Source organism: Gambusia affinis, linkage group LG04, assembly GCF_019740435.1.
Source record: "Gambusia affinis linkage group LG04, SWU_Gaff_1.0, whole genome shotgun sequence".
NCBI classification, from domain to species: Eukaryota; Metazoa; Chordata; class Actinopteri; order Cyprinodontiformes; family Poeciliidae; genus Gambusia; species Gambusia affinis.
Window position 1 is genome coordinate 6,302,240 of NC_057871.1, and position 27,662 is coordinate 6,329,901.

A 27,662-nucleotide genomic window follows, 5' to 3' on the forward strand; every position below is an offset into this window, starting at 1 on the left:
AATGGTTGTGTGTCCTGTATATCTCTGTGTTGCCCTGCGACAGACTGGCGACCTGTCCAGGGTGACCCCGCCTCTCACCCGGAACGTAGCTGGAGAGGAACCAGCAACCCTCCCGACTCCCATTAGGGACAAGGGTGAACAGAAAATGGATGGATGGACTCTAGAGCCCACAAAAGACCCCCTGGAGGGTTAAAAAAATTTTAAATTAAGCACTTAGGCATGTGGATTACTAAATGCCAAGCTACCAGCTTAAGAAAAAAACTTAAAAGTTAACATCGAAAAATGTGAAAAAAACCTTAAATTGGCTTCAAAGAGACTTGATGTTGTTTGGTAGAACTTTATTAACAAAATCTGAATCCTTATCCAGGCTGACGTATCCTGCATATTGCTTAGCTGTCCCTCCAAAACTCATAAAACAGATTAACAGTTAAGTTTAACTTTATTTGGAAAAACAAACACCATTACATTATAAAAAGAGATTTGCTGAAAGATTTGAGGAAGGTGGTATCAAGGCAATCGATTTTGAAAGTTTGAATGGTACCGGTTCTTTAAACATTGTTATTGAAATCTGATTTTGAATTATCTAAACTCTCCCTACAACTCTCTAACTTCCATCAACATCTACAGTAGAAGTTAATGTTCAAACACAACTTCAGCCCTCATAAAGTCCCACTGTGGAACAACAGAGCCATTCTATGTGGTAGAAAATCTATATTTATGGAAGATTGGTGGAATAAAAAAATCTGGTCAATTACTCATTTACTGGATGGAAATGGGGATGTTCTAAGTTGGGAGGAATTTAAGAGGAAATATGGAACTGATTGTTCACTAACAATTTATAAAATAGTTGGGGCCTGCCCATAGCAATGCATAAGGAGAGCAGTGGCTGACTTGCGAAGCAAGTCAGTCACTGCCTCCATGCATTGCATGGCAGGCACCTATTGTTCTACACCCAATAGAATGCCTCTTTATTATTATTATTCTTAACTTATTCTTCCGTCACCGTGAATGCGGCTCGAGCTCTTGAGCCCACCCACAAAAGTGGTATCAAAACGTGCGGATCGATCCCGGGAGGTGTGCTATTACTTATGGTGGGATTTGGAGTTTCCATGGCGACGTAAAAAGCAAAAAACGACCCCAAAATCACTAACGAGCTCACCAGGTGCAAGTCTCGTCGTCAAGGGGACGAGGCAACCAGTAAATCCTGAAAATACCCTATTTTTGAGGATTTTCTGTGTCGTCATAACCTTATGTAGAAACGCCATTCAAACTTCATTTTGTAGATACGTCCGTGATCTCTTTTAAAGTGAAGACAGCACGTCAATATGTATTATGGTTTGTCCACAACTTCTTTCTAAGCGACCCAAAGTTTTTGATTTTTGGAAAAATCAGAGTGTGAAGGCTGCTCCTCTAGAGTGAGAGTCAGCGACATTTTGACCCCAAATCATTTTTAACTCGCCCTCACGCTCACAAATATTGCATGATTGGTATCAAACTTGGTCATGACATTGATACGCGTGCCTGCTCCGGTCAAATGTTTTCAAAAATTATCTAGCGCTTACAGTTTTCTCTCCAGGTGCTTCAGAGCAAAGTCATGCGCCAGGGTAGCAGACAGATCTCACTGATTCACTTCCATGTATTTCTGAAAAATTACAGACCTTGGCACACACTTTTTTTATCTCATCGCTGTTAATACTGTGAGTGAGGTAGAGATATGAATGGCGGGACTATGTGAGACGACAAATAGCCCTCTCATATGCTTCAAAGCGGTTTTCGAATATGTATTACGGTTCCCGAGCAGGAAACAGTTTTTGCAATGCTTTTTTAGTCAAACTGGCTGGCTCAAACAGAGAATTGTCTCCCCTGGATGTCTCACTCACAGCTGGCAGAGAGGATTATTTACCATGGCGGAACCCAGAGCAGGAGAGCTGCTGAGGACTACAAATCGCATCACTGTAGTTGAACTACTAGTTCAGTTAAAACAGAGGAGGACTGAGCTGGCCTTTAGAAAAACTTGCTGCTATGGGCTGTATATAACTAATTTAACCCTGTCACTGTTACACATGGGATGAGTCTAGCCCTTTGAAATGAAGCTTACTGAAAATTTCAAAATAAAAGCCCTTGAAAATTTTTACATCAGGTCATTGCTTTTTTGAGCGTTATATGACTCATTTAATCCAATGACTGTTACACATGGGATGACTTTGACCCTTTCAAATGAAGCTTAACAAAAATTTCAAAATAAAAGCCTTGGGAATTTTTACATCATGTAATTGCTCTTTTTGGCTTTATGTGACTGGTTTATCCAAAGCACTCTTACACATTGGATTAGTGTGGGCATTTAATATGAAGCTTACTGCAAATTTCAAAATAAAAGCCTCAAAATGCCCCTCTGGACAGTGCACCGCCGGAGGCGGTGCAGTGATATCATTCTGCATTAACTGTTTATCCGAGGTTAGGGAACTGCCTTGCGCAGCAAGGCAGTTCATTAGCATTAGCCTTTTAGCTTAAATAAGCTATTTTCTATTTTTCAGACTTATTAGCCATGTTTAGTATACTTAATGGAGTAAGTAAATGACAGTAAACATTCTAATGATACCCCACATGCTACTGAAAGTATTTATGCTTATATTAGCATATTTGCTCATTTTAGCTAATACACTTGCTTTATCATACTGAATGTTGCATGTCCAGCTTACTTAACATTCTTGTGATTCTCCACATGCTATTGATTACATTGCAGCTTTCTTTAGCATTGATGCTAATTCTTAGCATCACAACGCTGGGTCCAAACCGACGGGCACACTTTGGCAGGCCCCAGTTAAATTTCTTCAGGAATTTTCTAGTTTTACCTAATGTTCTTATTTTGACAGTTAAAAAAAGTTTTCTTAATTTCTCCATTCCTAGACTCCGTAAGATTCAATTTGAGCATGTGGACATTAGAGATAGTAAATGCAACAAGTTTTTGAATCAATGACAAAATACATGTTAAATACAAAATACATATTAATAATATGTATCCAGGAAGAACGAAAAACACAGTTCTCTTACAAAATTTTAGCAAATCTATAATAGTCAAAATTAGAACAAATTATTTGAAATTCCCAATTCCTCCCAAATCTAAAGAATTACATTTTAAAATAATTAATAACATATATCCTTCCAATTAGTTTTTAAGAGAGAGATTTCATTTTAATATTGAGAATTGTATTTTTTGCAAAACTCAATTGGAAACAACGAAAACATTTGTTTTATGAATGTAAAGAAGTATTAAACTTATGGGATCAACTTCGTAACTTTCTGTCTTTTAAAACAATAAATGTGGTTTTTATTTCCTTACAAAACATTTAGTTCGGTTTATCGATAAAAGAAAAAGATTTGGACTGTTTAGTCAATGTTCTAATGATTGTAACAAAATTTTATATCCATAAATATCGCTATGTAAAACGCTCCCTCTCAATCTCTGCTCTCCAAAACGAACTTTCCTTTTTTAATAGTTGTCTGAGAAAAATGCAGAATTAAACGCAATTAAATTGTTTGAGTTAATGTAAGATTTTCAGTTAGTAGCCAACTTTAATAATAATAATAATAATAATAATAATAATAATAATAATAATAATAATAATAATAATAATAATAATAATTATTATTATTATTATTTTGTCACTAACTTTAATACTTTGCTCTAGCCTTTGTTTCCAATTAGATCTGTTTACAGTAGGAGTGGTGATATTCTTTTTTGCAATTTTTTTTCATTTGTTTGAGATTGCCATTGTTATTCTGATATATACAATAATGTGTGTGTGTGTGTGTGTGTGTGTGTGTGTGTGTGTGTGTGTGTGTGTGTGTGTGTGTGTGTGTGTGTGTGTGTGTGTGTGTGTGTGTGTGTAATTTTATTATGAATTATGAATTTTATAAAGAATGTAGACGCTGCTTTGTTACATAAACAAAACAGGCAATCATGAGGGCAGCTAAATGTCTCTTCCTGCTAGCCTACATCTGTCGTGGTCCTTTATTGACAGTTACCGTGGTTGCCATGTCTATTTTGTCTTGATCTATGGTGGTTGCCATGGACGTAGAGGACATCTAATGTCCATAGTGTTCACCAGCAAAAAGTCCTCCAACTCAGAGGATTTATAAGGCAATCTGCGGAAACCCAGATTGCTGATGCTACCCGGATGAAGTCGCCATTTACCACCACTACAGGTAGAACTATCACACCGGTTGTATGAAAAGACTTCTGAGTTGATTTTATATCACTGGTGTTATGTTTATTTATCTCTAGTTCAGCGGTTATTTGATTTGCAACCAGCTAACTTGATAAATAAGTATAAAAGTTTGATAATTCGCCTAGCTAAGGAATCCAAGTAGCTCTCTTTGTTGACATAATTGTAACACATCTGGTTTAAAATCTTAACAGTAGGATTCGTGTCAGTGTGCTAACATAACACATTTTTGCTCTTTGGCTACCTAATATTATCACAATATTATATGTTTTATTACGATAGTGATAAAGTAATGATAAAAAAAAGTCCTTAAAAGTTCTTAGTCTTCTCTGGTTGTATGGCTGGGATTGGTCTCCACTGCAATATTTTGTATTTAATTAAATTGAATCAAAGCCCCGCAAACAAAAATATTGCTCTTATTTTAATTTTTTTTTTTAAAAGAAAACCATTAACAAAAGGAAAAAGTTGCATATATGTTAAGTGGAAATTTGGGGGTTTTTTAAGGACAAAAATAACAAGAATTCATAAGTAACAACAACAACAAAAATATTCAGGCAAAAGAAAAAATTTTCCAATCACTTTCATCCAATAAAAAACTTATGAAAGTTTAACATAAACTGCAGATGTGCGTCTGTCTGGTGAATTTTTGGTTAAAACATTTTGTTTTTCATTCAGTGGATAGAAAATCCAGAAATTTTACTCAAATAAGAATAGAAATACTTCATAATAAAATTACTCAAGTAAAAGTAAAAAATACAGTGTAGTATAAATATTCCTTAAAGTACTCCTCCTTCTCCCCAAGCGTTAATGAAATAAATGTAATTAAATAAATGTAGCTAGTTACTCCTCTACTCTAGAAAAGTATATATTCCTATGTGTGATGAATTTATAAAGTTTAGGTTTTGCATACTGAATTTTACTTTGAATGATATTGTAATTTAGTGACCTCCACCTGCATGAACCTATAAAGAAAAACAACTCTGTTCTGGCACACTTTCTCTTTCTACAGATGTGTTTTGAAATGGCGTCGGTCTAAAAGAAGGACAGGATGAGGGACTCCTGGCTCTCTGAGCTGGTCTCAGGCCTGTGTCACACGCCGGAGGACGACCCTTTTCCTCTGTGGCAGGATGGAAACCTCAGTCCCTGCTTCAACCAGCTCGTCCTTGGAGCCTTGCCTCACGCTGGGATGGCGGTTTTCAGCGCCTGCTACCTTAGCATGGCTAGGTAGGTCTGATCCCCGGTTTTAACTACCTTATATACACATCCCTGAATATTTAAAATGTATTTTTGTTTTAATACATGGTTTGAGTGAATGAATTAGTAGATGTAACAGGCTAGCGTAAAGTTATTTTATGATAAAGTTAAATGAAAATGCAAGTTTAACAATTTTGACTGAAAAATCTAAAACAAAAAACACTATTATTTAAATAACTATTCCCGAGGTCCAAATAAATGTGTAATTTAGTACATTTATGTCTGTGTTTTAAAAAAGAGAAACATTTTAAATCAATTCTGCACAGTTTTTTGTATTGTCCTTAGATATCGGTATCTGTATTGGAAGTGAAAAAAGTGGATCGGTGCATCTGTAGCTATTCTTTATTCGTCTCAGGTCCAGTCGGACCTGAGTTCACAACAGACGCACTCAGGTTTACTGTATTTATTCTAACAGAGGAAATCAAATTGGTGGTTAGCATCAGTCCAGCAGCTTCTGTCCCTATACATTAAATAAAATACATTAAACAACCCTAAACAAGCTACAGAGTAATGGCTCCCAATGAGCAGTTAACAGCATTTAATAGTAAAATTAAACACAGCTAAAATGAACAACATTAACTGTAATAACAATTAAAAACATATACCAAATGTGTATTTGTCAAAATTACACAGAAAACCCTGTATATAAATAAATTTGTCTAAAGTATGTGTTAAACTATAATACATGTAAAAGAAACAGAGCTGATCCTGATACATACCACAGTTAACAGAGGGCAACAGAAAAAGGGGGAGGAGCTGTCAGTTACTGGTTGCTATGGTAACCACTAACTGCCAAGAGCAGCGCAACGGAACGTCCATAGCAATGAATATCGAGAGAAAATACGTTTTCAACCAAGCAAAATAAATTTGACAAATAAATAAACAATTTTTGACAAACTTCACATCTTTAATATTACTAAAATCAGATCATGTTTACACATTCAGAATAATGGACTCTAAAACATAATAAAAATCTATGAAATAAATAGTAATGAACTAAAAAATAAATATGAATATTTCACATTTTAATTTGTTTTTCAGAAGCAACCTCCTCCAGACGTCGGCTCCGTGCGGCTGGACGCTCCGACTGGTCTCGGCGTTGCTTGCCGCGCTACTCTTCACCGCAGACGCCATCTTGGTGGGCATCCTCCAGCAGGCAGACATTTACCTGGATATCTTGGCTGACGGCTCGGCCCTCCTGGCCTGGCTGGTCCACTGTAGCGCTATTGCAGTCCTACTTAGATCTAGCTTCAGGAGAACTAGAGGACCGCTGCTGCTGCTAGCTATCACTCTCCTGTTGGTGCCCAACATTGTCATCACCTTGATGATCTACTGCAATAGCCAGGAATATTTTACAGAACCAATTAAACTGACCAGGTTGGTCCTCACCTCAGTCCGGGCGTTTCTTTTACTCGTTTACCTTCTTGCCTTTGCTTTTCCTTGCATTGGTGAGGCTGATTACACCCTTAATATAAACACAGTGGATGGTTCTCCACTCCTTCCAGAACCAGACACAGCTGAGATAGTCGCTGAGGACGGAAGCGACTGCCTGTCTCGGCTCTTCTACCTCTGGTTGGATCCGTTGCTTAGGCGAGGTCGGCAGGGAGATTTGGAAAGGCCGCAGCATGTGTATCACCTTCCCCGGAAGCTGCGCACCAGAGTTGTTTGGCGATATTTCCACCAGTGTTGGGAAAGGTGTCGAAAAGGGGCTAAAAGAAGCGACCAGCAGGACCAGTGGCCTCAACCGGTAAAAGGTTCGGACCCTAAGGAGGAGCTGTTGGAGCTGGAGGGGGATGTTGGGTTGCTGAGAGTGTTGCACAAGGCATTTGGGTTGCGGTACTACCTCCTGGGTGTGCTGAAGGTGACAGTAAACATATCAACGTTTGCAGGGCCTCTCTTACTCAGCAGTCTGGTGAACTTCATTGAAGAAAAGGAGGCTCCTTTCAGTCAAGGCGTTGCTTGTGTGTTGGGCCTCTTTGCCACAACCTTCGCAGGTTCCTTTCTCCGGAACATCTACACTTTTCAGGTCTCCAAAGTTTCTCTGTTGGCACGCGCCTCGCTTGCGTCGGCCGTCTACGGAAAAACCCTGCAGGTGAGCGGCTGCAGCCTGGCCGGATTCACGCTGGGAGAAGTGGTCAACCAGATGAGCACCGACATCCAGCGCATCGTCAACTTCTTCAACAGCTTCCACGAGCTCTGGAGCCTGCCCTTCTGCTTTTCTGTCACCCTCTACCTGCTGAACCTCCAGGTTGGTGCAGCTTTCCTCGGGGGACTTGGTGTTGCGTTGATGCTGGTGCCGTTCAACAAGTTCCTCGCCTCCCGTATCCTTAGCAACAACAATCAGATGCTTAAATACAAAGACAACCGCGTCAAGGTGAGATATTCATCTTTTTGTTTTGGGCAAGACTTTTAGAAATTACTGTGAGATTTTTATTCTCAAACTGGCTTGTCATATAATATCATTGTACCAAAGTAAGAGTAGTACTACTTCAACATATTTTTACTCAGGTAAGAGTAAAATGTAGCCGTCCAAGAAATTACTCAAGTTTTAAAAAAAAGTATTTGATAAAAAGTTTGAATAACTGATCAAATTATCAATCATTTAATAATTAATAATTACATCATCAGACAGACTAAAATATAAAGTTAAGTGGAAATTTTGGTAATTTAAGGATGAAATTGACATAATTCATATAAGTAACAAAAATAAAATGTACAGCGCAGTAAAAATACTCCTAAAAGTATTTTTTTAAATAAAAAAGTTTCTCAGGTAAATAGAACTAATTATTACCAAACTCTCATTATATCTAAGTTTTTGTTAAATTAGTGTTTTGTTTTCAGACCAGTCAGATGTAAAAGGTGTGAGAGCGACATTTTAAAACATAAACAATTATAGAAAACTGTAGAATGTTTTCTATAATTTTCTACCCTAGAATGTAGAAAACAGCCACAAAAAATAAGTAATAATAATCGTGAACTGATAATTTGTTCGTTCATTTGTATTGGTTTTATCTCCAAAAACCAATGGAAAAGCTTGAAAATGTAATTATGAAAATAATTACGTTGAAAAGTTGAAAAGTTTTTGAATTTTACTGAGTGAAAGTTTGCTAACCCTGCATTTCAGAAGCTAAAAGGCTTTTTGTTTCTTCCAAAGTTAATGACGGAGATCCTCTTTGGCATCCGTGTCATTAAGTTCTACAACTGGGAGCCTCATTTCACCCAGAAGGTGGCCAAGTACCGGCAACAAGAGCTGGCACACCTCAAGAACCTCAAGTACCTGGATGCCATGTGTGTGTACACCTGGGCCGCTCTGCCTGTCATCATCTGTGTCCTCACCTTTGTCATTTACGTGCTGCTTGGACACCAGCTAACAGCCGCCAAGGTAGAAACTATTTTTACTCTACTGGTTGTCTCGAATGTTATTATGCTTTTATGTGAAGTTGACGTTTATGACACCTTATTTTCTGGATTTTATTCAACAGAGAATCTCACACTGAGATGCAATAATAATATCTTCCATGCATAAATTGAAAACACAAAACTCTAAGACAAACTGTGTTCACTGAGCAAAACAAATGGAAATAAACCTTTATTCAAAGGGGACCTATTATACAATATTTACATTTTGAATGATTTTATACTTTCATTTGGCTTTCTACTGCTTTTACAAACAGCCCAGGCACTTAAAAACAACACCCAGCCATTTTTAGGAAAATGAGACATTTCAAAAGCATCCTGATTGTTGAGTCACACTGCGCGGTTACTTAGCAACCCCGGCTGAGCTCCAACACATTTGGTCGGCTGATCTCACCGCTGTATGGGCTGTACAATGGCTGCTGGAAAAGACTAGTGTTTTGTTGCTGACTTACCATCCAGAAGCCACTTGCTGCGTTCTTGTTGGCTGTGCACAAAGCTCCACTTCTGCTTTTCAAAGATGTACAGCTGTACAATTGCGCATCTGTTTGCAGCCATTTTTTGTGATTGTAAACGTTGAGCTGGGCAGGTTGGCCAGCAGCAGCTTATTTGGATTCAAAGAGACAAGAAACCCTGAAACAGGCATTCGAAGTAGGCAGAACTGATCAAACTAAAATCTGAATGTCAAAATGTAATGAACATGTTTTATGTATCCTAACCTGTTCAAGGTGACCTATAAAAAAAAGCTGTTTTTTGGCAGTAAGTTAATGTTTTTTGGTGTCAGGAAAACGAACAGTTTGCAGCGTATCCGACACAGAGAGCGAGACAAAAAGTGGTTTTGAGTTGTTCATCATTTTTTCTGCGTTATTTTCCCCTTTGCTGTGGCGCACTGCACTGAATGAACAATTCTTACGTCTCCAAGTTTCATTTAGTTAACAGGATTGTTTCACCGCAGCAGCGCGGCTACAGATGACACGCAGAAGAATCGTCTTTTTGCCCTCTGGCGTTGTGTGGATGGAAACAGTAACATGCTGGGGGTCCATAAAGTTTGAAAATGGAGCATTTAGAAGGTTTTGAGGTTTTCTGCCTCTTGCAGGTGTTCACCACCGTGGCGCTGGTGGGAATGCTGATCACGCCTCTCAATGCTTTCCCCTGGGTGCTGAACAGCATCCTGGAGGCCAAAGTGTCTCTGGAGCGAATCCAGCGCTTCTTCAAACTGACCAACCAGGATCTGGAGGCCTACTACACCCAGGGTGGGATTCTGGTTTTTTATCTAATTTACAAACCTGTCGCAATTAATCAGTCATTGAAATGAGCATCATCATTTTCATTTAGATGATTAAATCTGAATTAATTATAATCACTGATCTGGGTCAGTAAATTTTCTTGTCCTGTTAAGAGTCAGTTTGTAATCACTCTGTTTAATTTGTTGTTTTTTTAGTGCAGTAAATAGAAAAGGCAAATTAAAACCTTAAGATGCTTTTAAATAAAAGTTTCGGCTCATTATTGAGTCTGTTAGTGAAGTACTTCATTATATTTAGATAGGGGTAGGATTAAATAAGTCAGTCACATAAAGAAGTGTGATTTATAACTTTAAACTGCATACCGTAACTGTATTTAATCATGTTTTTAATTTTATTGCTGTTTATTGACAAATGGTGAAAAAATACAACATTTAAAATAGTTTTTTAGTTCTAGTGTGAAGTAGAAGTGGGTATTTATTGTATTGTTTATCATAATACATTTCTTATTGTGATAAGAAGTTTGATTTATTGTTACAATAAAAATCAATTAATTATTCATAATTTTTCTCTCTGGGTGAAGAGAGAAAAATGATAAATGACTGAGCTCATTTTAATTGATCATATAATGAATCAATTTATTGCTTATTGTAACAGACCTAATTAGTGCTTTTTCCCCCGCTGAAACATGAATTATTTGTCCACAGTGTCTTCTGAAGACACCAACCAGACGTCCATCCTGCTGAGCCAGGCCACGTTTTCCTGGCGGCTGCCTGATGGCGGTGAAGTGGGACAAACAGGAAGTGAAGCTGGGACAGGAAGTCTGCTGCTGCAAAACTTGAATCTACATGTAACTAAGGTAGAGTTGCTGCTTCATGCTTTGATTGTCTTCATTCCTTCTTGGCTTTTTGCTCTTCAACATTCCTGCAGAACCGGTTCATCGAACCAAAGACAAACACACGGATCAGAGATGCAGCCGAGACGTTTAGTTATTTACATGCTAACCACTTTTACATTACATTATGTGTTTTTAAACAATTAAACAGCAATATGTTGTGTAACTTTGACTGGTTTCACATAAATCAGTGAGAATTGCATTACATCGTATGATAATATATATTATTTATAGACTTGCAACTAACAATTAATCGGTGATTAATTGACTAATCACAAAAAGATTTTCACATACAGATTTTTTTATTTAAAAACTTAAGCTTATAATATTAGAAATATGTTAAATAAATGATATAACTCCTTTTTCAAATAAGAAAATAAAACGTTTATTGCCTAAAATGCAATAATATAAGTTCCTCTAATGTATGTTTGATCATTTGTAGCAAAGGATGCAGTAAAACAAACTTCTAACATCTAATTGAGATAATTTCTTTTACAAAATTTTAAAATTATGCAACTCAAAGTGTTTATGGTCGAACATATTTACAGACAAGCATTTTGTTAAAAATCTATTTATGAAAGCTATATCTTTTTTGTGCAGCTTTAATTTTATTGCTGCTCTAAATATGTTTATTCTTTCAGCAAATGGAGATTTATTGAGTGTTTAGGGGCTTATTTCAATAATCGATTCATTATGATTAATCCAGTTGAAATTTCCAACCATAATTATTTTAATGAAAATAATGGAAACATTTTGATATTCTGGTTTCAAACTGCTTAAGTTAAAATGAACAGTTTAACAACGGCTGTAATTCTAGTTTTTTGGGGGATTTTTGTTCATTTTTCCTGTCTGGATCCTGACTGTCTTTCTCTGAACAAGTTTGTTTCTAAACGCAAAATGTCTGTATTTAAGTCAGATCAAATTCATAATCATTAGCTTGGAGCTAATAATGGTGCAATAAATTTAAATATAACGGAGTATTTAGGTAACACTAACAGTTTGTCAAACACTGAAAAAACACAAAATCTTATCTAGTATTTTTTTTCTCTACTTTCTAGTGCACATTTCTAAATAAACTTGAAACAAGATAAAACTAACATATAAATAACTTTATAACAAGATAAAGAAGCTTGTTTAGAGTCAACAACTTCTTAATATTGATGAAAGAGTTTTAGTTCCACATAAAAAATGTCAGAAGTGAAATAATCTGGCAGTGGAACTAAAACCTTTTATCAATAATAATGAATTATTTAAGCTGAAAAGTTACTTGTAAATTAGTTTAGTCTTATTTCAAGTGTACTTAGATATTTGCACTAGAAACTGGACCAGAGATACTTTGTAAGGTTTCTGTTCATTTCTCTCATGTCCATGTGAGCAGCATCGTGTGTTTTCCTCAGGGCTCTCTGGTGGTTGTTGTGGGGAAAGTCGGCTGTGGGAAAAGTTCCTTACTGGCGGCCATCACTGGAGAACTCAACAGGTACCGAAACTCTTTCTATCTGCAGAATGGAGTCAAATTCACAGCTTTATTTGAGTGCGTTTAATTGTCCTCCGCTCTGCAGAATCAGTGGCGTTCTCTATGTGGCAAACAGAGAGGCTGGTTTTGGTTTAGCTGCTCAGGAACCGTGGATCCAACACGCCTCAGTACGAGACAACATCCTGTTTGGAAAAGACTACAGCGCTGCTCTCTACCAAGCTGTGATCGAGGCCTGCGCGCTCTCTGACGACCTCAGTGTACGATTTCCTCATAACTATTTTAAAAAACTGTAATTTCACTGCATTTTCTTATTGATTCTTTTATTTGTTTCCAAGTTCTGTTCGTCATTTTGCCACTTCTTTAATTTTTTTGGCATTCAGAATGAAGCTGTCTCCCATTTTATGTTTTGTATAATCTGTGCATTGATTCATCCATCCAATTATTTAAGCTACACTGTAAAAAATGCCGTTAGTTTAAGGTAACATACCGACCGCTATAGATTCCTGTATTTTACCGTAAGTCAGATATGTTTTTTTTTTTTACAGTGTAGCATCTTGTTGTTTGATGAGGGAATATAAAGTATTCAGGGACATAATTTTGAGTATTTTTTGTAATAATCTCTTTGTAATTAAATATAAAAGCCCAAATATTCATCACCATTATTTACTGTATTTCAGACACAATATATGAATCATATAAAGATAAAAAAAAAACTAAAGGACAGTTAAAAAGCTTTTCTATAAGTTCTCAAACCCAACTGAGTCCATGAAGTAGAAATATGCAAAGTAGAGTTTAGTCATAGTGACAGTGTATTAAGGCAGATAAATTGATACATGATATGAATATAAAATGATTTTTTTATGTGCAGGATTTGGATAGGAAGCAAATTGCAAAAACACAAGATGTTACCAAGTATTTTTAGTTCAATTTGTAGTAAAAATATTTTAATACACTTGAAATAAGACAAAACTAACATGGAAGTAACTTTTCAGCAAGACATTGTTTTAAGTTAATAATTCATTTATATTGTTGAAAGTGTACTGGTTCCACTGGTAGAAAATTTTACTTATAACATGGGAAAATGTATGATAATAAATCAAGTCAAATCAAATTATCTGCCAGTGGAACTAGTACACTTTCAACAATACTTAAAATAAAATCTCTATTTCTTGGTGAAAAGTTACTTCTAAGTTAGTTTTATCTTTTTTTTGAAGTGTAATAAGATATTTGCTTTAGAAACTAGACCAAAAACACTTGCTAAGGTTTTGTCTTTTTGCGGTGTGATGAAAAGGTGAAGCTCAGGTCGAAATAAGTTTGTGTTTTGTGGTGAATTGACTGGGATTCGTTTGTGTTGTTGCAGGTTTTACCAAACGGCGATAAAACAGAAGTGGGAGAAAACGGAGTGACTCTGAGTGGAGGACAGAAAGCCAGGCTGGCCCTGGCCAGAGCGGTTTATATGGTCAGTCCTCTACTCAATAATGATTATAATATTTTATTTAGAAACCAGCTGCTGCTGCTGGCATTCTGACTAAAACCAGGAAGATAGAGCTCATAACATCACTGGCTCCCTGTAGCTCAGAGAAAAGATTTTAAAATACTGTTGTTAGTTTATAAATCTCTGAACGGCTTAGTGCCACAATACATTAAGCATCTGCTGTTGTCATAGCAACCCTCCAGATCTGTCGGGTCTTCTGGTTCTGCTCTGCATCCCCAGAACCAGAACCAAACATGGAGAAACAGCATTCAGCTTCTATGCACCACAAATCTGGAACAAACTTCCGGAAAACTGGAAAAACAGCCGAAACCCTGAGTGCCTTTAGATCTAGACTAAAAACCCAGCTGCTTTTTGAAACATAATCAGTGAAACATTAATGATGGCATTTGACAAAATGTAATGTTGCTGACTGTGATTTATGATTTTGTATTTTTGTGTTTTTATTATGTAAAACACCTTGTTGCTGAAATGTGCTGCACAAATAAACTTTGGCTTGATGTGAATCTTCACATCAAGCCATGAAGTATCATTCGATATATATATATTATTATTTTTTTTTTTTTTTGAAAGGAAATCTGTTTTAGTAATTTGCCAGCTTGAAATTGAGCTTCTGTCTCTTTAAGAAGCTCCTACTCTCTCCGACACATCATCACATCAGTGTTGTAATCATCTGAGCCTCCATCTATTTTCTGGCCTCCTCATAAGGACAAAGAGATCTACCTGCTGGATGATCCGCTTGCAGCGGTCGACACAGATGTGGCTGAACACCTGATGAAGAAATGCATCCTGGAGCTCCTCAAAGGGAAGACCAGAATCCTCTGCACCCACCGCATCGAGTTTGTGGACAGAGCCGACATGGTCGTCCTCATGGACAACGGAACCATAATTAAAACAGGTAGCAGCTGAACTCTGTTTACTGAAGACCACAGTTGTTTCTACGTTCTGAGACACGACATCTTTCTTTCTTGCTTTAGTTTTTAAACTGTCACAGCAAGTAGGGAACTCGTTTTTTTGTGCCCCCAAACTGCAGTTCAAGTAAAATTATTACAGAAATAATTTTCTTACAATGAATAATATTGTATCCATTATATTTGTCATTTTTTTATTTTTTTATTCACATGAAGCCACACATTGTTTTATACAAACCCATAGGGGGCAGTGTAGTGAAAAACTAAAACTTATATCAGCCAATCAGATTTCTTCAAACAACTAATATTGTTGCAGGACCCTAAATTTCAGTTTTTCCTTGTACACACAAGCTTTTCTAATATAAAGAGCCATGTTAATCCAGAGACTTTTACTCAAATTCCAGCTTTGCTTCACTTAAATCAGCTTTTTTTATTGTTTTATTAAACTTATTTACAAATTTACAAGGAGACCCAAATCCTGTTTTTATAACTGAGAGTAAATTTGTTCAAGAGAACCTCAAAGCATTTGAAAACTAGATGCTTTACTTTTAATACAGAAAACGTACAACATTTTTTACAGTTTTGGTTCTACCATTGGAGCCTGGCCCAGAAAAACCCCCCAAAACAAACTAATTTACAAGATTAAAGTCGCAGTTCTACGGGAACTCCAACACAAAAACACAGTCTTAAAACTGCGGTAAATTGAGGAATGTTGAAAAAATGAAGTTATTCTTTGGTTTTATGAATAAGGAAATACTTAATCTGTCAACACATCAACATCAGATTACTATAATATGACAAGATAATAATTTGATGCAGATGTAGTATTTACTTTAATTGTATTCTGGTGATATTCTGACTTTACTCTCATAATTATGACTTTATTCTTGTATTACTGTGACATTATTCTTGAAATATGACTTTATTTTTGTAATATTATGACTTGTATGAGGTTATTGTCATAATACTATTACTTTATTCTTATAATTATATAATTTTATTCTTGGAATTTTATTTATTTTTTCTAAGTGTGGCTCTAATACTTTGACATAGAATAAAATCACTTTTTTTTTAAATCATCACTGCGCTACCATATGAGTGCCGTAAACATGTTTATTGTCTCAAACCTTTGTTACACATAAAATTTATCTGAAACTATTCCTGAGTCACTATAGATTAATTTTAGTGTTTGTTTCAGTCACTGTGATCATATTACTGTAATCCTTCAGTCCATCCAGAGACATGGAGGAAGAATTTGTTGCTTTATTCTGCAGAGATACTTTTTGTTTTACAGGAACACCAGCAGAGATTCTCCCTCTGATTCAGTCTGAGCCAAAAATGGGGAAAAAGGATCCCAAAGCAGATCAGAAAGGTACGTTGAGGTCCTGACTGATTGCTGCAGAATAAATCTCTGATACAAAATGGAATGCACAGAAATACTTTAACTTTAGCTGAGACAATAAAACTGTGTGCTGAATCAGCTGCAGCTGCCTAATGAAAGCTACTTTAACCTGATGCTGCATGATAAGAATCTAATTTCTGTTTTATTTTCCTGATTGAAACCAGATGAGCAGCAGAGTGAGGATGAGCTGGCTCCTCTCCCTGATCTCTGTCTGGACGACGATCCTGATCTGCTGGGTGCGGAGCAGAAGCGAGTGGGTGGACTGGCGTGGGGAGTGTACAGGACCTACTGGTTTGCTGTGGGTGGAATCCTGGCCGCCGCCATCTTGATGTCTCTGCTCCTCATGCAAGGTCTGGAAGACCAGAAAAGACTCGCTGCTCTGACTCTAAAGGCTTAATTACTAAAAAATAATCAGGAAAAAATATAGCAGTCGAATCTGAACGCAGTCGGGCTGAACGCAAACATTATGTGTGATTATATAAGAAACAAAAACAACAGTGGGACAGTCTACCAGTGAATCAATGAGACACGATCTTAAGACTAAAATACAGTAGATACACTATAAGGATATTTAGAAATGAAGGTAGAACGATCTTAAAGTGTCAGTGATGTGTAAAAAAATAAAGTTGTATAGCTGTGGCTGATATTTCTGAATAAAATATTTTCCATTTAGAATCAAGTTATTTATCAAAAATTATACATTTTTGTTTCTGCAATCCTGTCAAAACAATAGGACAAAAAACTGCAACATTGAAAGTCATTCCAAATCCCACCAAACTTAAATACAAATAAATTAATTAATGTTCCAAGCATAACAGAAAATACAGTCGACACTATTGGGAAATTTCAAGATAATCTTAATGGGGGAGTGTAGCAGAAATACATTCTGTACAAATTATGATAATATCTGCTGTTAATTCAGTGCTTTGTACATTTATGTTTTAAGCCTCGAAGAACGTTTCTGATTGGTGGCTTTCCCACTGGATCTCCTCACTGAAAACCAACGGTTCCAGTTCTGCGAACGATTCATCTTCAGTCGGTCTCGTTCCTCCTCACATCCTTCTTTTCTCACCGGGAGGCTTGATGTAAGTTATTCAAACAGAAAAAAATCCTTTAAGTAAGATAAATAATTAGGTATAAATATTACTCAACTAAAAAATTTGAATTTACTGAATTAATATATTTCCCTCCCTCCATCCAGAAGCCATTTGCCCTCTGTGGGGGTTTTTGTTTCCACCAACGCCACCAGCGACGTTAGCTACTACCTGACGATCTACGGCTCCATAGCCGCCTCCAACACCGTGTTCACAGCGCTTCGGGCCTTCCTCTTCGCCTACGGAGTCATCTGTGCTGCTTCTGCCATCCACAACCGGCTTTTGGACCGGGTCCTCCAGGTACGCAGCACCGTATGGCAGCAGTGGCTAACGTTTAGCGGTTATTATGGGATGACTGCTAAGTAGAAAACACCGGTTTCTAGCAGTGCTCTGATAGTATATTCATACTTCTTGACATTTTGTGCTTTGTTACAAATTTCAGTGTGATTTATTGGGATTTTGCATGAGAGCTCAACACAGTTGATTGTGTGTTCGTGTAAAATTGTGAAGTGGTGAAGAAAAGGGTTCAGGCCTGTCACGATAACAAATTTTGCTAGACGATAAAATACCCCAGAAATTATTGCGATAAAATATTTTGTTGTTTTGAGATCTGTTTCCACTAACACAATGACAATAGCATAATAAGTCAAGTAATTAATAAGCTTTAATTTCTAAAGTATTTCTTAAAGGGGGCATATTATGAAAAATTCTAATTTTGTACATTTTCATATTTTCATTTGGGTCTCTGCTGCTTCTAAAAACAGCTCAAGCGCTTAAAAAACACTCAACTATTTTTTTGGCAATAAATTAATGTTTTTTTGAATCAAGTTATTCATTGATTCAAATTATTATGGTGTTTGAGAAATGAACCCCAGCCTTGCTCGGCCTGTTGCCTAGCAACCCAAGCTGAGTTCTGGAACGTTTGCTCAGCTGGATTTACCGCTGTATGCACTCTACAGTGGCTGCTGGAAAAGATAAGTGTTTTGCTGTCCAGAAACCACTTGTTGTTTTGAGATCTGTTTCCACTAACACAATGATTCCACTTATGCTTTTCAAAGATATATGATTGTATAATTTGTACTTTTTATCAGAATTTTGACATAAATCTCAAATTTACCAAATTTGGGGCAGGTTTTTATTGTGGATAAAGTACAGGTTTACTAATCCTATAACAAGGAAGAAACAGTTATGTGATTATTTTCACATAGTCAGAACATAATTGATGTATATCTAAGAATGTTTGGTTATTTATTTGGATTTTGACATAAATTGACACAGAATTAGAATTCCAAGGGGAAAAAAGGTGCTTCTAATCTTTTTCTCAAATACAAGACAAGATTTGTTAAAACAAGTTCAATTAAAATATACATTCTTAGTTGAATGAAATAGGCGTGCATTGATTTATTGACACCGATTTCCTTAATTCTTTATATTTATTTTGAAGCCGATCTTATCCACTGATCTTATCTACCTCAGTAAATGTCTAAAAATCCTCTTCTGTTCTCCCGTTAGAGCGGTTTGACGGACAGACTGGCCCACCAGGTCATATCTGCATGTACGCAGTTAACAATAGTCACAACACTGATGCCAACTCAGCGACTTTCTTGTTATATTAAGCCACATTTCAGACAAAAAAAATGGGTATCGGCCAAAATCAGAATTGTACTGGTCGGACTTTTACAATATCGGTAATCAGAGATTGGCCAAAAAAACCTCCATCGGTGCATTCCTGCTATTAAACAGAGTAAAGAAAACCTCTGTTTTGTGTTCCTCTCCAGGCCACGGTGACTTTCTTCGATGTCACGCCGTTGGGTCGGATTCTCAACCGTTTTTCCTCAGACTTGTACAGCGTGGACGACTTCCTGCCGTTCATCCTGAACATCCTGCTGGCCAACGTCTTCGGCCTGCTGGGCATGCTGGTGGTGATCAGCTACGGCCTGCCGTGGGTGCTGGTGCCGCTGCTGCCCCTGGCTCTGCTCTACTACCGGACCCAGAACTTCTACAGACACACGTCCCGGGAGCTGAAGCGCCTCTGCAGCCTTTCCCTGTCACCAATCTACTCGCATTTCTCTGAGACGATTACTGGGCTGGGAACCATCAGGGCGAGTTGCAGCGCTGCCAGGTAGGAGGCCGGGAATTAGAGTTATAAGTGTTATAAAGTGTTATAAGTGAAACAATCTCCCAGTGGAACCAGAACTTTTTCATCAGTATTATGGAATTCTTGACTGGTCAATGTTTCAGCAACAACATATGTTGCGATAGACAAATGGTCAATATCAATAGATAATACATCTGATGGAATATTCAGTAATTTCACTGAACTCTGATCCACGACCGCAAAGCATTCTGGGAGATGTAGGGAGATGAAAAGTTTTAGCCGCTAAACTTCTCACAGCTAGCTAAGCAAGGTTGGTGGAATCAATTAACTCCACTCCACTAGTTGTTGCTAGGTAACCTTTAGTTACTTAGCAACAACCTGCTGAGTAATATGTGGTTACCTAGCAACAACTTGTTGAGTAACTAGCGCAGTAACAGTTTAAGGTTTTGCTTCTCTGCCTTTTAACTGCTTAAAAATAACAACAACAAAAATACCCGCAGTGGAGTGAAGACTGTGAATAAAAGAGGAAATGTCATGCCACCAGTTTGGCAATATTTCAGATATTTAAAACAAACAAAAAAATGCTAATCAATAATTATCGATATCTGCTCATGTGAAACGTTTATACCATTTTTCAGCCATAATCATAAGTGTGACTCTGCTTTAAAGAAGGAAGAACAATCTGGAGTGATTTCCCCTTTTCAGGTTTAGGGAGGAGAACTTCACACGTCTGGAGCAGAACCAGCGCTGCCTGTTTGTCAGCAACGCCGCCATGCAGTGGCTGGACATCCGCTTGCAGCTGATCGGCGTTGCCGTGGTGACGGGCCTCGGAGCGATAGCGGTCATCCAGCACCGGTACAGCGTTGTTGATCCAGGTGGGACAGATCGGACACCAGTGAAGGAGATGGTTTCTGCTGCTCAGACTGACTGGCTGCTGTTGCTCTGCTCAGGTCTGCTGGGTTTGTCCCTGTCTTATGCGCTGTCCATCACTCAGCTGCTGTCTGGCCTCATATCCAGCTTCACAGAGACGGAAATGCAGCTGGTGAGTGTGGAGAGAACGGAGGAATACGCCACTGAATTACCAACTGAACCACAGCAACTCAACGCCCAGGTAAGAGCTACGCTTCACTGAAAAAACTCAAAATTAAGTTAACATTAAGTACTTTTGTCTAGTTTCTGGTGCAAATATCTTTGTAGTTAGTAAACAAGACAAAACGTACTTACAGAAAAAGTAGTTCTACTTCAACATGTTTCTACTCAAGTAAAAGTAAAAAGTAGCCATCCAATAAATTACTCAAGTAAAAGTAAAAAGTGTTTGTTAAAAAGTCTATTGAAGTACTGAGAAACTGATCAACTTATCAATCATTTAATATTTAAATATTATATAGTGAGATGGATAAAGTTAAGAAGAAATGTTGGTATTTTAAAGATTGAAATGAAAATAATTAATAGATTTACAAAATAAAATCAGACAAAAGGACATTTTTCCAAATCAGTTTCTTTCAAAATAAGACTTAAAAAACTTTACCAAAATCTCCAGGTGTGTGTCTGAGTCTGGTGGATTTTTGGTTAAAACATGTTTGTTTTCATTCAATGGGTAGAAAATCCTAAAATTTTTCTCAAGTAAGAGAAGAAATACTTCCTAATAAAATTACTCAAGTAAAAGTAAAAAGTACAACGTAGTAAAAATACTTCTAAAAGTACTTTTTTCCTGAAATATAACTAGTTACTACACAACTCTGGTTATAAGTAACTTTAATTTAGGAGCTTGTTCTAAGTAAATAATTCCTTAAAGCGGCAGAATTATTATATAAAGTTTTTAAAAAAGCTTCTGTGACTCCCCCACTCAGCTCCTTCAGACTAGCCAGCAGCAATTAGCAAACACCTGGTGGAACTGCAAATCTGTTGAGCACCACATCGATGTGGTGAGGACTTCCTGGAGGCGGAGTTTCAGGAGATTTTAAGACAAACTGACATAAAACCTTAAATTGTTTCATATCAGTTTTAAAAGTCAAGAATCTTAAGAGAAACTTTGACTTTAAAGTCAAATTTCTCTTATATATCATTTTCATAACAACTGAAGGTAGCATAGTTACTTGATTGATTATTAAATGGCACAATGTGCCTGGAAAATCAATATAAAACAAGCTCCTTTATCTTGCTAATATACTTGTACATCAGTTTTGTCTAATTTCAAGTGTGCTGAGATATTTGCACTAAAAGCAAATAGACCAAAAATACTTGGTGAGATTTTCTGCTTTTGCATTGAAGGACCACAAGCTAATAACTAAAGCAGCAAGTTTTAGTGAAACCTCGGCCATAAAAACTAAAGAGGAAATCCTCCTTATTGTTGTGACTCCAGCTTCCTGCCGCCTGGCCCCAACATGGCTGCCTGGAGTTCTGCGACGTGGTTCTGGCCTACAGAGAAGGTCTTCCTAACGCCCTGGACGGAGTCAGCATGGCAGTGCGACCCGGGGAGAAGGTCGCCATTGTGGGACGCACTGGTTCTGGAAAGTCCACCATGTTTCTGGCCCTGTTTCGCATGGTGGAGCTCAACCGGGGGAAGATTCTCCTGGACCAGCTGGACGTCAGCTCTGTGGGCGTCGCCCAGCTGAGGTAGGACTGGAGCCGCCATGGAGGCGTCTAAAATCTGACGAAACCCGTCTGTCGGTCTGAACTTCAGGTCTGTGCAAACTGGGAGGACTGTGAAACGTTCAAATGTTTATGAATGTATATTTTATCAACAAGGCAATAATTCAAACATACATGATTAAAACATAAAATAACAAGAAAATGCTGTGTGTAATAGGAAAGTGATGGAGGGTTAGGATTTTAACTATCTTTTTTGTTTTTCATTTATTCATTTATAAAATGAATTATTGTTTCTTTTTTGATGATGATGATGATGATGAATACTTTATTAATCCCCAAGGGGAAATTCAAGGTCCCACCAGCTCAAGACATTTTTTCATCTTTATTGTTTAGAATTAATTATTTTTTAACTTTATTTTGTAATTATACTTAAAAAATACTTATTTTCCAAAGAAAATCAAAGCAAATGGGATTTTAGCATGTTTGTGTTATTTTACTTTGTTATATTAATTTATATTTACTTATTTTTTTGTTCATTAAAACAAATAAGTTCTGAGCCTTTTTAGTTTTTTAATTAAAAAAAAAAAATAAAATTCCCTTCTCACCCACCGCGGGTGGTGATTCTTCTTCCTCTTAGCTCGGGTCCTCTACCAGAGGCCTGGGAGCTTGAGGGTTCTGCGCAGTATCTTGGCTGTGCCTAGGACTGCACATTTCTGGACTGAGATGTCTGATGTTGTTCCTGGGATCTGTTGTAGCCACTGTTCCAGTTTGGGGGTGACTGCCCCGAGGGTCCCAATGACCACAGGCACCACTGTGGTCTTCACCTTCCAGGCCCTCTCCAGTTCCTCCCTTAGGCCCTGGTATTTCTCTAGTTTCTCATGCTCCTTTTTCCTGATGTTGCAGTCACTTGGTATTGCCACATCCACCACAACGGCTTTCCTCTGTTGTTTATCCACCACGACTATGTCTGGTTGGTTCGCCCTCACCATTTTGTCTGTCTGGATCTGGAAGTCCCACAGGATCTTAGCTCGGTCATTCTCCACTACCTTCGGGGGTGTTTCCCACTTTGATCTTGGGGGTTCCAGTCCATATTCTGCACAGATGTTTCTGTACACTATGCCTGCCACTTGGTTGTGTCGTTCCATGTATTCTTTCCCTGCCAGTACCTTGCACCCTGCTGTTATGTGTTGGACTGTCTCAGGGGCCTCCTTGCACAACCTACACCTTGGGTCTTGTCTGGTGTGGTAGATCTGGGCCTCAATTGCTCTGGTGTTTAGGGCCTGTTCCTGGGCGGCCAATATTATATTAATTTATATTTACTTATTTTTTTGTTCATTAAAACAAATAAGTTCTGAGCCTTTTTAGTTTTTCATTATATATATATATATATATATATATATATATATATATATATATATATATATATATATATATATATATATATATATATTTATATATAATTCTTTAAAGCAAATGGGTTTTTAGGCTTTTATTAAAATCAGATTTATAATTTTCTTTCGTTTTTTATTTTATTTTGTTTTTGTTTTTTCAAGACAAATGAGTTTTTTAGCTTTGGTTTTGTAGGAACTCAGTGTTTCCACGTTTTTGCAGTTTTCTGGCAGTTTGCTCCCGATCAGATAAAAATGGTCAGCAGGTCCAATCAGATGAATGTTTTTCCCCTCATAGATCTCTGTGTGAAAGAGGCTCATCATTCTGTGTGGTTTCATTCTGGTTTTGCAGATCTAGGTTGGCCATCATTCCCCAGGATCCCTTCCTGTTCAGCGGGACCGTCCGGGACAACCTGGACCCGTGTGAGAGACACGAGGACCAGCAGCTGCTGGACGTTTTGGATCAGTGCCACCTGAGCGCCGTCGTCAGCAGGATGGGTGAGTGTTACTGGCAGGAAGTTCACTCTGTCCCATGATGGACTGGTGTAGACGTAAACACTGGTTTGGGTCTGTGGGTATCAGGGGGCCTGGACGCCGAGGTCGGGGAGCGCGGAAAGTTCTTCTCTGCAGGACAGAGACAGCTGCTGTGTCTAGCCAGAGCTCTGCTAACTCAGGCCAAGGTGAGTCTCACATTTATTTATTTATTTCAAACAGACAAAAAAACAAGGAAAAAGAAAATTAAAACAAATTATCATCTTGTCAAGTGACATGCAATTTTATATTATCTGTTTGAAAAGTAGCAGGTAGAAGATACAAGATCTTATAATGTCCTTTCATACTCAATTAAATATCCAAACACCAGAAAAACATGAATTACTTATCATACAACTGTAGCCAAACACTTAATTACATTTTAACACAAAGAGAAGAGAACAGACAAAAAGGAGGAGCAAAGAATCCATTTTCTGCTCACTTTTGTCCCCAATAGGGACAAAAGACAATAATTCCTTAATATTGATAAAAAACAGTTTTAGTCCCATTGACAGATTATTTTACTTATAACAAAACATTTTTCCTTGTTATAAGTGAAATAATCTGCCAGTAGAACCAGTACTTTTTAAAAAATATCAATATTAAGGGATTATTGACTTAAAACAAGATGCTATTTCTTGCAGAAAAGTTACTTGTAAGTTAGTTTTGTTTTAAGATATTTGTACTGGAAACTAGAACAAAAATATGTTGTAAGACTTAAGAGGATTTTTGTTTTGTTTTGTTTTTGGCACTGAAATAAGCTCCATTTTAAACAGTTTTTTTAAGCTGGTTTATATTTGTACTTTGTTTGAAATAATTATTTAATCCATTCCATAAATCTACCCCCCACACTCATATGCTAAACAGTTTTCGGTTGTTTTAATGAATTGTTTTTTAAATTTCCTTCTCTTAACCTAAAACATTTTTTGTGATTTCTTACTTTAAACATGAATTGTACAGTTCTGAATTTTACAACGTCCCAGAATTTAAGTACATTTGATTTAAAAATAATAATAATGGATTCATATATTCCTAATTTCCTGCTTCATGTTGTATTCTGATTGATTTTTTTTTTTTACGGCTGTAAATTTGTTTTGAATTTTTTTCTTACTTCTGTTTTCACACAATCATTACCAAGTTTCTAGTGGTTCCTGCTCCTCTGGAAAACCGTTGATAAATAATCTGACCATCAGATGTGAATATTTGAGAGTAAAATGCTGATTCTTTCCTTCATGAAGGTTCTTTGTATCGATGAAGCCACAGCCAGCGTGGACCAGAAGACGGACAAACTGCTGCAGCAGACGATCAGAGAGAAGTTTCAGAACAAAACGGTGCTCACTATCGCCCACAGGTTAGATAGTTTCATTTTCTGTCCCCCAATTTGGTACCAGATTAAAACAATTTAATCCCTACAGAGTGTGGTGTTAGGATTAAATTATAGTTTAATTTCTGCTTCCCAGCAGAACCACATCTCACTGCTGGATCTGTCCACCAGAGGGCGCCATAACTACATCCTTAACTAAATTAATTTTTTTATTATTTGTCTTTACAGACTGTTTTGTGCTTCATGTTTTCTGTTTATTCAATGTTTTACCAAAACCAAGCAGGACTCTCCTTCAATTTCAATCAGTTTAATTTCCGTTCAAATCATCTTCTCTAAATGTAAGAGTAATCCGGTCAGAAAGTTTTCAACCACAGGAAAAACTGAGCATTAAAAGTTAAAACTTACTGTGAAATTTTACTAAACGTTAAAAAAATCTGGGACTAAATTTTGATAGAAACAAGTGTTTGTTTTAAGACAACACCTCCTGAAATTCCATCCAGTTTATTTATGTTGAGCCATGTACATCAAATTTAGACACATAAATACCAAGGTTATTATGGTTAAATAAAACTAACCAAATAGCAAAAACTGAAATTGAGGAAATATTTTTGTTAGCTGAAACAAAAACAGTAATTAATGGGGAAAACCACAACTAACTGGAACTATATTGGGTGTTTATAAAACTAAAACTAAAATTATAGATATATTATCATTCATTTTTGTGTTTATGAATCTATTTTTTACCAGAGTCGGGTGGTTGTTCAACAATAATTTAATATTTATTTTTTAAAATGGCATCTTCTGTTGAGTATTCATTACCTTATGTATACATGATCTGTATAAAAGTCAACAAAACTATGAAAAAACTAAAACCACTGGCATAACTCATAAACTGAATTAGACAAACAAAAAGCCAAAATAAAACTAAATTATAATGAAAAACCCAAAACTATTATAAATCCAATCAATTAAACATATTCAGTTTTATTCTACTTATTTATTAGACAATGTATCAAGCTGAGGTCATTATTCAAATTTATAGAAAAAATATTATCTAATGTAGGGGTGTCCAAAGCGTGGTCCGAGGGCCACTTGTGACCCTTGAAATTATTTTGTTTGGGCCCTGATCACAGGTCAAAAATAGTAAAAACAACTAATGGCAAAAAATAAAAAATAGAAAAATGTCTGTTTTTCTTTTAATAAAGCTTATTAAATTCTTATCCTTTAACAAGAGTAAAATTTGTTTCTGTCAAAATTTATTTTTTTTTCTTTTACGTCATTAAAGGTTTACCTTTAATGATGAATCTTTATCATTAAAGGTTCATGTTTTGAACCTTTAATAATATAAAGATTTCACAAAAATTGTTTATTGTTGAGCAGGTAAAAGAAGCAAACAAACAAAAGCCAATCAAATTAATTTTGCACTTTTAATTGAATGAATTTTGCGGACCGCCTGTAGCTTAACTAAAGGAAACCCAGCAGATTGCACTGAGTTGCAGCATTGTTCGTGCAGCGACAGTGAACGATCGTTAACTTTGTGTCGTTGTGATTGTTTGTTTCGTCAGGATCAACACCATCATGGACTGTGACCGTGTGCTGGTGATGCATGCTGGGAAGGTGGTAGAGTTCGACACGCCCGCTGCTCTCTGTCAGAACGATACTTCCATCTTCCGCAGACTGGTTGGTGGGCGAGGAGATTAGTCCATCAAGAAACAAATGATGAATGAATCCAGCTTTTCTACTTTATCCTGGACGTTTTACTGAGAACTCAGTAAAATTGATGTTTGTTTTACTGCATCTTTCTGTTTATATGTTGCTTTTATACTAGAAACTTGAATACAGAAGGAAAAAGCACCTTTAATGCCTGTGGACATGGATGAGATACTCGGGAATACATCACTGCACTTTGTGAGATCTAAAGGATTGTTGTATAACTGTGGGGATTTATCTCCAGTTTATATTATTGGTAAGATGAGGAAGACATCCTGGTTTGTGTTGAAACCGACTTTGTAATAAATAAACTAAAATATTATCTCATAAGATTTCCATCCGCCTTCTTCAATCAGATGCAGTTGCTCTTATGTTATTAAAAAGGGACCTGTTATGTTTTTATTCTTCCATTTAGGTTTCTACTGCTTCTAAAAAAACCCAACTTAAAACGCTTTAAAAAAAATATCCAGCCGTTTGTTGGCAATAAATTAATGATCTTTTATGTCTGGTTCAAAAACATCAAGAACTTAATGTCATAAATCAGCAGGCTCTGCCTGTTACCTAGCAACCCCAGCCAAGCCCAGGCCATTACCTAGCAACCCCAGCAGAATTCCGC

At 36.9% G+C, this 27,662-nt stretch overlaps 1 protein-coding gene across 1 annotated transcript; it reads left to right on the plus strand.

Moving 5' to 3' along the window:
- Positions 1–3,991: 3,991 nt before the first annotated feature.
- Positions 3,992–27,373, plus strand: abcc10 (ATP-binding cassette, sub-family C (CFTR/MRP), member 10). Its single transcript, XM_044113546.1, has 22 exons — positions 3,992–4,206; positions 5,236–5,450; positions 6,522–7,854; positions 8,635–8,862; positions 9,991–10,147; positions 10,843–10,994; positions 12,428–12,507; positions 12,590–12,761; positions 13,865–13,963; positions 14,705–14,894; positions 16,202–16,279; positions 16,474–16,659; positions 17,256–17,394; positions 17,511–17,703; positions 19,182–19,525; positions 20,207–20,376; positions 20,452–20,612; positions 21,864–22,117; positions 23,834–23,979; positions 24,064–24,161; positions 25,251–25,363; positions 26,902–27,373. The coding sequence occupies exons 2-22, from the start codon at positions 5,275–5,277 to the stop codon at positions 27,035–27,037; spliced, it is 4,605 nt and encodes a 1,534-aa protein (XP_043969481.1). The 5' UTR covers positions 3,992–4,206; positions 5,236–5,274; the 3' UTR covers positions 27,038–27,373.
- Positions 27,374–27,662: the final 289 nt, after the last annotated feature.

Bases quoted from the DNA above. Each gene is read 5' to 3' on its own strand.
- abcc10 (XM_044113546.1), top strand. From the start codon at position 5,275: ATGAGGGACTCCTGGCTCTCTGAGCTGGTCTCAGGCCTGTGTCACACG. The intron at 23,980-24,063 runs GTGAGTGTTACT...TGTGGGTATCAG, and splicing joins CGCCGTCGTCAGCAGGATGG to GGGGCCTGGACGCCGAGGTC. The intron at 24,162-25,250 runs GTGAGTCTCACA...TCCTTCATGAAG, and splicing joins CTCTGCTAACTCAGGCCAAG to GTTCTTTGTATCGATGAAGC.